This window comes from Fundulus heteroclitus, chromosome 4 (assembly GCF_011125445.2).
Source record: "Fundulus heteroclitus isolate FHET01 chromosome 4, MU-UCD_Fhet_4.1, whole genome shotgun sequence".
NCBI classification, from domain to species: Eukaryota; Metazoa; Chordata; class Actinopteri; order Cyprinodontiformes; family Fundulidae; genus Fundulus; species Fundulus heteroclitus.
In genome coordinates, this window is record NC_046364.1 from 29,466,260 (window position 1) to 29,481,650 (window position 15,391).

General features: G+C 40.5%; 1 protein-coding gene across 1 annotated transcript in view; it reads left to right on the top strand.

Moving 5' to 3' along the window:
• Nucleotides 1-14,243, top strand: part of pde8a (phosphodiesterase 8A) — a 72,663-nt gene extending 58,420 nt beyond the window's left edge. Inside the window, exons 14-22 of the mRNA XM_036136340.1 lie at nucleotides 342-506; nucleotides 2,228-2,276; nucleotides 2,397-2,532; nucleotides 2,639-2,837; nucleotides 5,052-5,269; nucleotides 9,079-9,211; nucleotides 9,768-9,932; nucleotides 10,075-10,204; nucleotides 12,059-14,243. Coding sequence (XP_035992233.1) covers nucleotides 342-506; nucleotides 2,228-2,276; nucleotides 2,397-2,532; nucleotides 2,639-2,837; nucleotides 5,052-5,269; nucleotides 9,079-9,211; nucleotides 9,768-9,932; nucleotides 10,075-10,204; nucleotides 12,059-12,165 — 1,302 coding nt within the window. The 3' untranslated portion in view covers nucleotides 12,166-14,243. The remainder of the gene's footprint in view (nucleotides 1-341; nucleotides 507-2,227; nucleotides 2,277-2,396; nucleotides 2,533-2,638; nucleotides 2,838-5,051; nucleotides 5,270-9,078; nucleotides 9,212-9,767; nucleotides 9,933-10,074; nucleotides 10,205-12,058) is intronic.
• Nucleotides 14,244-15,391: the final 1,148 nt, after the last annotated feature.

The following is a 15,391-nucleotide window of genomic DNA, read 5'->3' on the forward strand; positions in this document are numbered from 1 at the left end:
ACGGTTGGAAAAAAAATAGCGTGAAAGTTAGCAAGTTAGAAACATGGCCAAATCGGTTTGCTGCGGGGCTTGTTGTGGTTTTTCCATGGGTGCTCAGCTGTATTTTATGACCTTTTTGTCCTTGCCTGAAACTCCAGAGACAGGCTGTTTTTGTCTAAAGGCTTTAAATGACCCACATACTGTATAGTGGTGCTGGTTTAACTGTGGAAATAGTTGTTGTTTTTTTGTCATTTTTACTACAGTGCAGCCAGAAGAATAAAACATTCTTGTGTTTTTTTGGTGTACTTTAATATTCCGTGCACTGTTAAAACTAACACTGTTGTTTTTCTTTCACCCGTCAGGTGATCAACATCATAAACCAAGCACAGGAGAGCAGCCCTATGCCTGTGGCGGAGGCCTTGGATCGGGTGCTGGAAATCCTGAGGACCACAGAGCTGTACTCCCCACAGCTGGGCACCAAGGATGAAGATCCCCACACCAATGACCTCGTGGGAGGGTTGATGACGGTAAGTGGCGAACGCCAGAGTCAATTCTCAGCCATCCAGGACATCACACCCAGTAAGTGGCAAACATTTTTTTTTTTTTTTTTTTTGGGAGCATGAAGGTCATTCAGGACAACTGAAACAGCTTCTTTCTGTTGTTCATAAATTGAATCCTGTTGCTCTTCCGCTGCTACAGTCTGTGATCTGGCGACTAAAACAAGAAGAATGAGGAGCGTGTGGAGTTTTATTTTTTTAACATATAGATTTTTTTATTTTTTTATTTTGTTTGCCAGAGGAGTCGGACACAAAGAAAGATTAACGGACACTACTGGTGAAGAACAGAAGTAGTGCCAAGTTGGCAGTCTTGGCAACAAATCCAGAGGAAGTGTTAGATTGTCCTTTGTGCTCCTGTAGGCCGGAGAGGAAAACCCACCCCACCCTTTCTCTCTCCCTCTGTCTCTGCACACATACACCCGGTCACACTCGTTTTCCTCTCCACTACCACGGGCCTGGAAACATCCTGTTCTTCGGACCAGCCGGCTAAGTGCCGCTTTGCTTCTGCATGCGCCCCCCCTCCGTGACGAAGCATAAGGCAACCGAGGTGCCTGTCCATCCCTGGAAGGATTTGCTCTGTATAAGTGATAAAAGCCAGGGAACGCCGGGCGGTTTGTCTGAGCTCAGACGGTAGTATCGGGGCAAGCCAGCGCGGTGAAGTGAAGATTGGAATAAGGGAGGGGGGGGGGGGCTGTCTCGCCTTTTTCTTTCTGGGAAAAACTCCTAAAATAGGACCCACGAGACAATGCGTGGGTCAAAGATGAGCCAGTCTCCTCTTCCTTTTGCACTTGTGAAGTAAACATTTCCCATTGTGACACACGCCCATGCACTCGCTAACACCCGGGCGTACACTGTAACCTGCGCTGTGCGCCGCAGTGAGTGGAGCAGGCATGTCGTTTGCTGCGCTGGACCACAGCAAACATTTATCAGCTCCTAAACACATTTTTGCATTCTTTCGTTATCGAGTGGATACTGTTCAGATCCCTCCAGATTTCCTTCTTTTGATCCTGATACTCAAACGGAGGCTAAACAGAAAGTACTAATTTCTGCAGGTTTACCCATATTAAATACACTCAGAGGCCTTGATTGATTTTTTGCTTGTAGTTTGGATTCTTCAATCAAGAATCAAATCTGGGAGATATTTTTTTTTTCTGTGCAAACTTCGGGAAATCTATCGTCAACCATCTCAATAACTACCGTTTAACATTTTAAACCATTTTTTTTTAGAAGGCCCAGTAAGAAATAAGAAGGATGTCATTGTTGCTGGTAATGTAGGAATTCTCAACAAGCAGGCTGTTACACCCAGCTGGTATGCGTGTCCTTAGAGAGCCAGATCATTATACTTCTCACTGCTTGGTTGATTATTTGGGTGAGGCACTGTTTTCCCTCTGATAAGCCCCATTCGTTGTAACATCATCCGGGAATACGAAAGGAAGAGAAATGACGAAATAAAAATAATTTACTGCAGACCGGTTCACAGGCGGCCATAAATAACCCTGCTGTCATTTCTGACACAACGATCACAGATTGTAAACCTGATAATTGTGTCTTTGGGCAGAATGAAGAGCCCCGTATTCGATCCGATACGATCATAGCTCGCGCCTCCGTTGCATCTGGGCTAAACTTTCTACTGTGACGGCTGCAGAAAGTCTCTTTAAGACCTCCCTTGTTGTTTCTCTCCTCCTGGACAGGATGGTTTACGGCGACTGTCAGGAAACGAGTACATCCTCGCTACAAAGCGTGAGTTTACAACCAATACTTCACTGGGTTGTCTTCCTCTCAGCTCTGTTTTCTATGAGTGTGAACATATTTTTATTTTATTTTTTTTTTACCTTTTCTCTGTATTTATTTTGCTCACAGAGCCCCACCATCTGCCGAGTCACCTGGCAACGCCTCTGTCATTGAACGACATCCCCCCTCGGATTGCCCAGACCATGGAAACCGAGGCGTCGTGGGACTTTGACATCTTTAACTTGGAGGCTGCAACCATGAAACGGTGAGACTTCCCAGTCTTAAAGGATGACCACAGGCATTTTCTTAACGTGGAAAGAAGTCTGGCACTGATGATGTATGCTAAACTACTCCTCTGGATCCCGCTGCAGGCCTCTGACCTTCTTAGGCCTCAAGATTTTCTCCCGCTTTGGGGTGTGCGAGTTTTTAAACTGCCCTGAAGCTACTTTGCGCTCCTGGCTGCAAGTCATTGAAGCCAACTACCACTCCAGCAACTCCTACCACAACTCTAGCCATGCAGCGGACGTCTTGCATGCAACTGCGTATTTTCTCTGCAAGGAGAGGGTCAAGGTAAGGGTCAATTGGGGGAAAATAACATTTTAATGCACAGGAATATACAGATTTAGAAGGATAGAATAATCCCTTATTGCCCCACAGTGGAGACATTCAGGTGTATTAGATGTTTATCTTTTTTATTCTTAAAGATTTGTGCAAAATTATAAGGCTTAACATATCAGTGCTTGACTTGAAATGAAGTGAAATGCTGTGCAAAAGTTTCAAGTCGTCTTACGTTTCTAAATATTTTAAGAGCCTGGTCTTTCTTTTTGCACCTTGGAGTCATCTTGATATATTAAGGATATAACTTTTAAAGTTGTTAATTCGACCTTGACTGCTTTATCCTTCATTGAAAAAGTATATTGATGCACTTTGTTTACAAGTCGTCTGTTCTCATTTCTGTAGATGCATCTATGAATAATAGCAAATATAACACAGGTTGTAATAAAAAGAACATTCTTCACCTCCAACGCGAGGATTCGCAGGGAGCTACAAAACATGTCATACTGTAGACACGATCAATTGTTCGTCTGCTGTAGACAGTTCTTCAGGCCTGATACTTCTCTTTTCTACCGACATTTGTCATCTTCGCCCATAATCCTCATAATGTACTGTTCTATTCAGGTCTGGCTTCTTGGACATAAAATACAAAGACACCAGTGTGTGGTTTGAAAACTCTCTAATATAGTGCATCGCAAAAGTTTTCCTATGCAATAAAATTTCGTCACCACAGATTTCTAAGTATTTGAATTCTGTTTGGAGGAGCAACACAAAGCAGTGCGCACCTGTGTGTTATTTATTCTCAGAATAAATCCAGCTGTTCTGTGAGGGACTCTGGGGTTTCTGTAAGAACATTATTGAGAGAGAGAGAGAGAAAAAAATCAGGATAAAGATTGAAGAACACAAGAGACAGGTCTGAGATAAATCTTAAGCAGGGGATAGGTTATTGAAAAAAATATATCTTGGGCCTTGAACATCTCACAGGGCTCTGTTTCATCCATGGTCCAAAAAGTGAGAGATAACGGCACGTTTAAACCTACAAATAAGCGGATGTCCACCTTACCGCCCAGGCGGGGATCAGAGAAGGGAAGCTAATACTGCTTAAGAGAAGCTGTCCCAGGCAGAAATCTTGGTCTCTGGACACCAAAAAAAGGATAGAATGAACCTTCTGTATCGTTTGCTTTCCAGTTTTAGCTTAGACGCTGCTTTGTCTTGCAAAATCCCAATAAATTAAACTGACATTTGTGGTTTTAATGTCAGTCAACCCTTCGAAGCCTGATACATGCAATTGTGGGGAAACTTCACATTTTAAACAATCTCTTTGGTTGCTTTAAAGAAAAAACAACAACGTCTGGCTTTCAAATTTTCTTTGTATCGTAATTGATACGTTAGACCAAAAAATACATTTTCCTCATGTTTTCTGCATTTCTATATATGGCGTGTCAAATATATTATTTTGTTTGTTGCAAATTGTATGTGCAGAAAAACACTGACTTTGTTGAAGAGGGCTCAGAAATATTTGTATCAAAATGATACATTTGGAGCTATAGGGTTACTGTGAAAACGATCTAAGGGGCCTTCAACTTTTGCAGCACACTGTATGTGCTTTATATATATATAGTGTCAGAGTTAACCTTCTTTATACCTACATATTATTAGAATGTCCTCGTCTCAGAGCAGAACTCGTACAGCCTCTTGTGTCAATCCTAGAGAGTCACAGTTTTGCCCAAGTGTGCCAGTGATTCAGTAACGTGTTAACGGTCTGGACTCGTTAAGCCGATTACCCGGGCGTCTATTTCTGATGTCGGCCCAGTGATCTTTTAGGGCTTCATCCGGTGAACTGTGAAGTTACATCACTCGAGGTTAATGAGTGCCAGGAATTCTATAGGTCAGCATTTGTCTTAAAGGTCACTTTTGTTTTACAGACAAGTCTGCGTTTCAGGAAGTTAAATGCTGTTATTTTTCTCCCTCTATGCGCTCAAAAGGACAATCGTGTTTTATTTGCACCGTCGTTGAAATTTAAGGCTGTTTTTGTGAATAAAATGAACACGTAGCTGCTTCTTCATCTCCAAGCTGAACGTTACATAACGTAGATTGTAGAATAAGGGGATTTTTGTCCAAGGCTTTTGCTTTAGATCATCAGTCAGAGCTGCCGTCTTTGGTTACAAAGATGGTTTGTTTTTATGCTCCTATTTTATTTAATTTTTTTTAAATTGTTTGTCCTGACAGCAAAGTTTGGATCCCATTGATGAAGTGGCTGCTCTGATTGCTGCCACCGTGCACGACGTTGACCACCCGGGCCGGACCAACAGCTTCCTGTGCAACGCAGGAAGCGAGCTGGCCATCCTCTACAACGACACAGCTGTGCTAGAGAGCCACCATGCTGCCCTGGCCTTCCAGCTCACCACCAGAGATGATAAGTGCAACATCTTCAAACACATGGAGAGGTAAGGACGTTAATCGGAGAATGTTCTCTGAAAAGTTTTTCCACTCGGGTATGCCTCTTTTTCTAAAGTCATACAATCAGCAATGTCCAAATTGACTTTTATTTCATTCATACTGAATTCAAAAGGGCTGTTCCACACTTTGTCAAGGGATCATTTGCATTTACTGCATAATAATTTCCCCACATCCTCTGTTTTTTACAGAATCCATACAAGGGAATACTATTTTCAAATAAAGCAGCAATTTAGGTATAGTTTTTTTTTTTTAGGTGTGCATGCAGCAGGGATATATACACTGCAAAAAGGAAACTAGAATTAAGTGAAATTTTCTTGAAATCAGTGTTTTTTTCCTTGATTAGAGCAGATAAATATGACTATTTGCCAATGGAATAAGGTTTTTGCACTTAAAATAAGATTAATTCATCTCCATCTTATTTCAAGTGCAGTATATCTAATTATCTTATTTTAGGGGTAAAGATACTCATTCAATTGGCGAATAATCTTGTTTAGCTCCTCAAATCAAAGAAAAATATACTAATTTCAAGAAATTTCCACCTTTAGTTCCCTTTTTGCAGTGTAACTATATTAAAACATGATTTTTTTTTTTTATGTTACATGGCTTCTCATTTAGAGAGAGGGCAGGGAAGAATCTAAAATGCTTACAGCATGCTGTAAGGCTAAGCAAAGGCTTTAAAATGAATTGCTCTTTGATAACCGAAGCAAAATCTCACACTGAAAAATGTAGACAATTTCAGCCTTGAGTTTAACCGCAACTATTCAGCGTGAAAACGTCTCGCATTAAGAAATTAGTTATCTCAAAATCACAAATGCCAGAATTATTTGCATTCCCAAAGACATTTTTTAAAATTATGCTTTACTTTTAAAAGTTGATCAGGGTGTTGAGTTTTAATTATTAATCCTTAAATTCCTGTTTCCCTGGGACATAAAAATGGCATGGCACAGAGGCCCTATTTCTCTTAACCACTTTTCAAAATGGGAAAGAAAGGAGAACATTCCATACAAGTAAGACAGATGGTTGTTAATCTTCAAGAATCGGGAACCGGTTGCAAGAAAGAAAAAAAGAAGCTCCTTGCCTGAGCTTTCCCATACCTGGACACCTGGTTATGTTACAAAATATGGGAAAAAATCCAGTATATAACGCCTAAAAACAAGCACACTTTTAACTATTAATGTATTCCCGACACATGATCGTTTGTCTGATACCCTGATGGTGCGGAAGACTGAAACGCTGAACGTTGCTGCAAGAAATACTGATTTGATCCCCCGTTTTCATTTCTTGGCACGTTATGCTGACTTGGATATATGCTAGTTTAATAAGCCTATTTTAAGAGCTTACATTTAGGTTTGGCCGTGTTGCACAAAGGCTTTTTACCTCTGTAACAGAGGTTCCGATAAATATGGCGGCGGTTTATGCTGGTCAAACCGGACCTGAATTATTTCACGTTCCTTACAGATGTTCTATATGTGAGAACAGCTTCTGGTTTGCCACTAAAATAAAAGACTATTTCAACATTACTGGGGAAAAAAAAAAAAAAAACAAGCTCCAAGACATTTGTTCATGCGTAGCTCAAAAGCTAAACCTCTCAACAGGTCCAGTCTGGACTGGACAGATATTCATTGAAAACCATTTTGCGAGACCTTTAAGCCAAAAATGTAAAAACACACAAATTACTTTTGGCATTGGGACTCTCTTAGATTGAGCCGTGCCTGAAAAGTTATTCTACCCTTATTACAGATTTTTCAAAACACAGTTTGGGATTCGGTTAACATTTAAGCGCCTAAACAAATATAAATGGAGATTCTTAGCTTTCTTGTATATCTTAACATCTCCTCTCATTCAAACCCAAAAGTATACTATTGTCTTTTTCTTATTTGCTTACATGCTGAGAGCTGAAAGTATAATTTCATCCAAATAATCCAGCAAACCAAGAGCTCAGCGAGGGTTCAGAGAATATCGCCCCAGTGAGGAAATGCCGTCATTTGTTAGCTGTCGCCAAGGCGTCAAGTCACCATTTATATAAATTGCGTTATTTTTGTTTTTACTATATAAGATCTAGCCTGTGGATTTCTCTGTACATGAATCTATTTGTCATTTTATGCCACTGGGACATTTTATGGCTCGTTTGCATAAACACAGTGTTCCCTTTGTCCGAGCTGAAGGAAGTCCTTCTTTACATCATCACGTAACAGTGACATGTTTGCATAATGAATGCGATGCTTTTACATTGAGGACAAATGAGACGCATTTTCAAGAGCTTATTGTTGTTCTTGTTGATGCCTACTGCTTACGGGTAATGAAGACCAGATTGCTAAGACTAAAAGTAGCTCTTAGTGACACCATTTTAGGAGAAATCTTCGAATTTCCCTAATTTGAAGGTTTTTCTTAGAATTTTACCTCGGTAAGACAAGTTATTCACAACGCATCCTAAGCCTTAAGAGAACTCCTAATGTGGAGAATGTTAGGAGTAGTGAGGAGGACATTCAGCGAGCCTAAGAGCGTCTTAAGCAGGAAGGATGGTGGAAACAGAGAGAGCTGATTGGCTGATCCAATCTGTAACAATTTTACTATTATTAATATGTTGATAAGATCTATTTTATCATTCCCACAAAGAGAAATTAATTAGTTTCAGCGGCCCGACGGGATAAAGGCGCAGCTCTAGTAACGTAATTTCATTGAGAGTAAATAAATAATAGAAAAATGTTGGATAATCACGAATAAAAAGTTGAGAAATTTACAGAGAATATGTGAAAGAGGTCTGTTATGCATGATGACGTCAGTAGCCTAAATGGTCATCTAAGTTTGCTCGTGTGATGCCGTCTCCTCTTTTGATCGCTGCACAGAGCGCTTCACTTTCTGCGCGTCTTGGTGCTTTCACGCACCAAATCTCTGGCATCTCCTCACTCAAAATCGCTCTCAGCAGCGTCTGAATCTCTCGTAAGACTCCCAGGCAGGAATTTTTAGGCTAAGATCGGACACTGAGAATTTTTTTGCAAATATGGGGACTGAAGTTTTAGATTCTTGGAAAATTGGAAAATGATGTATACTCTGAGTGAAATGCTTCTCCATGATTTTTTTCTTTTTGCAATGAAAGAAATTGCTGAAATAAACAATGTTTTTGATGTATTTATTTCTGAAGCACGCGCCGATGCTGGTTTGAAGAAACTGATAATGCATTGAATGTTTTGGTAACGACTCAGAAAAAGAGCATATTATTGTAACTTTGATATGACTGCTACATGTCTTAGGAATTTATAGCTTGAGGAAGAGAATGCAACCCTATAAGATCTGCCAACCTTATAAGATTATTGTACAGCTGTCTGTTCCAGAAATGTGTTATTTGGCAGCTTTTGTGCTCAGGATTAAAAAAAAAAGCATCCTTTATTTTATTTATTTAAATCCGGCTTCTTTATGGATTTATCATCATTCATAAACCTCTGGGAGAGCGTTGTGACTGGCAGTGAAGTAGGTTTGAATTTACGCTGCTGGTAGAGCACTGTGCATGTCTCCATGTTTGTGTGTCAGCACCGGTGTGACGGTAATGTGTCCGCAAAACAGAATAGCTCACCATGTGCTGGTCCCCTCAGAGGAGGAGGGGGAGGGGGGGGGGGGGGGGGGGGCGAACAAAGCAACCATTCATCGCCACTGTCACTGCCGTCAGAAGGAGAAAACTGTTTACATGGGTTTCCATGCTACTTACCATAGTGTCACTCCCTCTCTCTGTTCCTCCTCCTATCTCCCCCTCTGCTCTGCACCCCACCCCCCCTCCTTTTTTTTCTCCTCTTCTCTCCAGGAATGAGTACCGAACGTTACGACAGGCTGTCATAGATATGGTCCTCGCAACGGAGATGACCAAACACTTTGAGCACGTCAACAAGTTCGTGAACAGCATCAACAAGCCGCTGGCTGCCCTGGAAGAGAATGGGGTGAGATTAAAAGTCTCGTCACGATGAAGCACTTCTTCTTCTTAATCAACAATAACAAACTATTAGTTTATTGCTTATATAGGAAAAAAACAACAACATTTCAATTATTTTTTTGTATTTCCTCCAAATAAAAATAAATATAAAGTGTCTAATTCTGTCACACACAGCTCGAGATTCACATTAGAGAATCAACAAACGTTTCAGAGTTTTAAAGGCAATGAGGAACGTATCAAGGGGATGAATGAGCTGTTGCTGCCTGAGTAAAGACATATTAGCTAGGGAGGAAAATGTAACAACCTGGTTCTATCTTTCCCATCTGCGCGTGGAATGCTCAACGGGGACATTAAAAGGTTTTCAGGGCCTTTTCGAAGGCCGGGTTGGCACCAGCAAACCATTTTCGACACCCTGCGCCCTCGAGACCGTAGGGCTGTGACCGAGACTGGTTAACAAAAGCAAACGCTGAACCTGGTGCAGCGAAGATGGGTTTTGAAATTGCGTGCGCTGGAGCGCTGCAGTTCCTGTTCATCCTAATGTCGTGGGTTTGGTTTTTCTTTAGGGAAACAGTGATGAGGAATCGGTCAAAGGCGTCCTGACCTCCCCTGAGAACCGCATCCTCGTCAAGCGGATGCTGATCAAGTGCGCCGACATCTCTAATCCATGCAGGCCTTTGGAGCTCTGCATAGAATGGGCTGGGCGCATCTCAGAGGAGTATTTTGCACAGGTACATTCAACTATTGGCAATAAACCTAATTTCTAGAACGACATGGTGCTTATGTGTATATATATATTTATTTTTTTTTTTGCAATGGGCCGCTGAGTATTTCTGGACGTGATGGTCACTTGTGTCCTTGTCTTTATCACAGACGGACGAGGAAAAGAGACAAGGTCTACCAGTGGTCATGCCTGTGTTTGACAGAAACACGTGTAGCATCCCCAAGTCCCAGATTTCCTTTATAGACTACTTCATCACGGACATGTTCGACGCATGGGACGGTGAGACAGCACAGCGTCACATAAATACTAGAACCCACTGTAGAAATGTCCTTTTTTTTTTTTTTTTTATTTGCTTACCTGAGGAGCTTTTTAAACACAAATCTGATTTAGAATGCGACACTGAAGCGTGTGGAAAGAAATGAGGATCATAAAATATCGTCATCTGTTACTGACAAATATGAGTTCAACGATTATTCAGCTTGAACTGATGGCGATTGTGGTTTTAAATCAGATGACGCATATAATGAAGCATTGTAGGACATGTCCCTATTCTGTATTGGATTTTTATTCAACTTCTTAATGGATTTATAGAGCAAAAAATGTTGGGAGGTTTTAGTTCTTAGTTATTGTGATGGGTTTAATGAATAAGGGAAAGCATTTTACCTGTCAATTGCCAGTCAGAGGCGGGAAAGGGAAAATGAACCCCAACCCTAAATGGCGTCTGATTAGTACGTCTTTAATTCTAATTACTGCTTACAGGTTAAAGTTGTGTACTGAATTTATTTCCGTACGAAAACCAGACGTGCATTGTTTTATTACTCTGGGCTTTTCACTTCCATCTAAGACGTAATGTGTAGAACTGCGGGGGACCGCCTTTAAAACAATGTCAAATGTTATAGTTTTACTACAAAAACGAGCCGTGCGCCTGGTAAATAAGGCAGGGTACTTGGATCACATATATCCATTATTTTTAAAATCTAAACTTGTACAATTTACAGATATATTTTATTATAAAATAATCCAAAATATGTTAAAAGCAAAATTAAATACCTTGCCAGAGTGTGTTCCGGAATATTTTGTACTGCAGAAACCAAAATATAACCTAAGAGATGACTGTAAGTTTATTGTGCCAAAAGGTAAAAATATGGCAGAACAGAAATGTTTGTCCGGTCTTGGAGCTCAGTTATGGAATGATGTTGGCATAGAAATGAAAGTGGGAAATTTCTATTTAAAAAGAAAATGTTAGAATATATCATAGCCAGTTATATGACCAAATAATATTTATTTTGGATGAAGGTCAAACGTGACTTTCTTTTTTTTTTCTTTTCAACTTTCTTTTTCTCTTAGTATTTTCTCTTCTTTTAATATCAAAGGCATCTTGTGAAGTTCTGCATATTTTAGAGTTTGGCATAAAGCTTTTGCTTCTGGCCATTTTTTTTGTTTTGTTTTTTGATAGCTTCTGTGTATTCGTTATGGAAATATGTATTCTGTGACTGAAAACTAAACTCAAAACTCAAATGATACAGGTTCTTTTCTACGGATCTGTGCGTATAGCTTGGTGTCACAGTGAGGAATCTGGCTTAGTGTCGTCATATGCAAGCAATTTATGATGACACGCACACAATTAGATATTTCAATTGTAGCTAGGTTGCAATCTCAAGCTCATGGCTGCCATTATTTGCCCATATTTCACTTGTCCAGGATCGACGTACTAGAAAAGCTGTCAAATTGAATCTTAATGCTTCCATGCATTGTATATTCTACAACTGATGAGGATTCAGTCTAATGGTGTTCTGGACTGGAGAACATTGTTTCACTTTCACTGATTCATTCATTCTAAGAATGCAAACAGAAATGCATTTCTTGCAGAAACTTTCCATGCATTCTGCTGCATACTTGAATCATCACTGAAAGATTTTTTTTTTATTATTTACTGCCATTTAGATAAGGTTGTGGTTCTGATCATTGTTTCTTTTACATCTATGCTATACATTGTAGACAGAAGTAAATTAGACTCATAATTAAGGTCAAAATGAGAACTTGCTACATGTATCATGAGACAAACAGGGTTGGTGCTTTTTGTGTTTCCTCGTGTCTCGTAACCCTTCCCAATTTCCTTTCTCTTCCCTCCAGCTTTTGCGGACCTCCCCAACCTCATGCAGCACTTGGACAACAACTTCAAGTACTGGAAGGGCCTGGACGAGCGGAAGCTGCACAGCCTGCGACCACCTCCGGAGTAGGGGCCGCGGCTCCGGACGCTGGCGCGGCCCAAAAAGTCCGGGGCAGAACCTTCTTTTCTCCAGCTGGGGGTGTCTCTCTCTCTCTCTCTCTCTCTCTACCGTCTCCCAGCCACACAGGGCCCCGTCGCCTTCACTCTCCCGCTTCTGTAGCACGCCGAGGGCCCACGAGTCCGTCCACAAAAAGAAAACCACAGAGGGGCTTCCCCCGACACTGCGGGATGGGAACTGTGGCCATCAGGCACGGACGTCCAGCATCCTTCTGAACTTCTGCGTACGCAGTGTAGCTCTTGGCATGACTGAAAGAGGGGCGTGGGGGTCCTCGCAGGTCTCTGTGGCGAAGCGCCCCGTCATCTGATTACCGTGTAGCCACTCCTTTTTTCCGCCGGTGACGTTGCTGTTAGGATTTAAAAACTGTGTCTTGCCCACTTAAGGCCATGTAATCACTTTTGACCTCTGGCTTCTGCGCTCGCAGCGCGGCAGGGACGCTGGTACAAAACCTTTGGAGGCCACGTCATGGAAGTACACTCCACTGCTTATCTTTTTGTTTGTTTGTTTTCAGGCAATATTTCCACGTGTCCTTGAGAAACACAAAGCTGACACGCGGCTGTCATAACAGCAACGAGAGCGGATGCTTCCTTCGTGGATCGGGGGGTGGACCTTTTACCCCAGGCCACTGCTCAGAGACAAATAATAAAAAAAAAATATAAAAAACCTCGACATCTTGATCATAGCTATCTAATTACAGGTTATTTTGTATGCTTTTTTTTTTCTCTTGAGGGTTCCATATTTTCCATATCAAAATTCACAAACAAATTAGTAAACGTAAGCAAGAACAGAATAAATTTAAGATATAAAAAAAAGCCAAAGCTATTAAAGATGAGTACTATTATAACACTCAGAAATTTACAATTGTTATTCATGCAACCGTATTAAGCATTTTTATTTTCTTATCAAGAGTACACTACCAGTTTGAATAAACGAACGAACCCTTTTTTTTGTATTGCACTGTAACCATAATTAGAAGCGTCTACGTCTCAGTGATTTTTGTCCAGGAACGGGATGTTGCTTTGGAGAAATAAGCTGTTTTTTTTTTCTGTTTTTTTTTTTTTTTTTTTCTGTTTATCATCAGGAGATCGTCTGCTTGTGTGAACGCGTGTGGGGTTTTTTTTTTTCTCTTTTTTTATTTTATTTTTATTTGGTAGTTGGTGTGTGAGTGCCCAGGTATGTTCATCGTGGCAGCAATCCCATACCCCTTGGTTTGATGCTGTAAAACCGCTTGACATTTGACAAGAGCAGAAATATGTGAAGAAGAAAAGAAAAAAAAAACGTTTTGGACTTGAACAACTTTTTTTTCTTTCTTTCTTTTGTCCTCCCAGAATTTTTTTGTATCTGGTTTATCCTACTGAGAGAAAAAAAAAAGAAAAGACTGCCTTATTTTGTACAATATTTATACAGTACATCCCACTGTGCAACTGCAATGGACATCTGGAGTTTTTTCTTATAACACAAGCAGAAGGTTACCTTCAAGTAAATCTCAATATTTTTATAGACAATGAATTTTACACTGGATTTGCAGCGGACGAGATCAACCATAATAGCTATCTGAACACCTGTGAAGGAGAAAGCCACACAGAATAGAGAGCTGAACGGTAAAGCAGGATGAGGATCGCAGAGTTGTCTATCACTGTCTTTAAAGCAGTCTCCTGGAGGCCAGCTTGCATTGATTTTTTTTTTTCTTTTTTTCTTTTTTTTGATCAAACATCACTTTTTTTTTCTTGTTTTTTTTTTGGCCAATCGTCCAACATCCTTATGCACAGGGTAACATCTTCTTGTTCCAAGTTGGAGTCAGATTAGGATACTAATATATATGTTAAAGATTGATGCTTCTTGAAAAGATTTCCTCTTTAAACAGTATATAAATGCCATAACAGCTAAGCAAGCACCGGTTAATGAGATGCATTAACCACAATTAATTTTGTTTCTCTCTTACGACAGAATTGTACACTTAATCAGGGGATTTGTTTGTTCCTTCTGATTCACGTTTTTTTTTTTTTTTTTGGTCTGAAGGCACGGGGGGGGGGGGGAAAAAAATAGAATCTATTCAATGAAAAATAAAATATTGTCAACTATATCCTTGCATTTGTTTTCTCCCCTGCAACAGTTTTCATCTCCGGCGTCGTCTTTTGTCGCACGTTATCTGGAATAACACGTACTGTGCCTCGCAAAGGTGTTTGTGCCCCTTACGGTCTTTCATGTTTTGTCACATTTAGAGACTCGAGCTTTAATGTATTTGACTGCAGCTTTACGCGACAGGCCAACACAAAGTAGGACATGGTTATGAAGTGGAAGGAAAAAGATGGATGGTTTTTGCAAATAAAAATTTGAAAAGGGTTGCATGCATACTTTGGAGAAACGCCTCTCAAAGCAATTGCAAGTCTTTTGGGGGTTTCTGAAATTTCTGCCCTTTTCTGTAACCTAGCGCAACTTCGGTCATATTGAAGGAAGCGCATCTGTGCCCATATTCACACAGAATCCCAAGACTAAAAGCCCTTAGTGATGTCATTTTAGGAAAAAACTTGGTAAGATAAAAGTTATTCACAAAGCACCTTAAGCCTCAAAAGAGCTCCTAGTGGGAAAATGTTAGTAATGAGGAGGACTTTTAGTGAGCCTAAGAGTGTCTTAAACTGGGAGCTGATTGGCTGATCCACCACCTAAACATTGGAGGAAATAGGCACATTAAACATCTTTAACAATCAATTATTAATATGTAGATAAGATAAACGTTATCATCCCCATAGAGGGAATTTAATTTGGTTAATGGCACGGTTGTAGTAATGTAATATTGAGGATAAATAATAGGAAAAGTATTGAATAAACATGAATAAAAAGTGGAGAAATTTACAAAAATATTTTCAAGAGGTGAGAAAGTATTTTCCATATGGTACATGTTGATGTCTGTAGACTAAATGGTCATCTAGAAGTTTGCTTGCGTGATGCCATCTCCACGCTTTTGATGCTGCAGGGAGCGCTTCCCACTTTCCAGGCGGGTACCAAGTACCAAGACACACACAGAGAAAAAGATACATTGACCTCCAGCAAAACGCTTCAGAGTCCATGTGTTTGTGCCGTGATCCAGGGACCAGTTTACCTTTCAAAATTCCTCTATTCTCCTCTCCACAGCTCCCAGAGCTGTGCGCTGTTCAGCGCTGCTGTTCAGTTCAGGTTT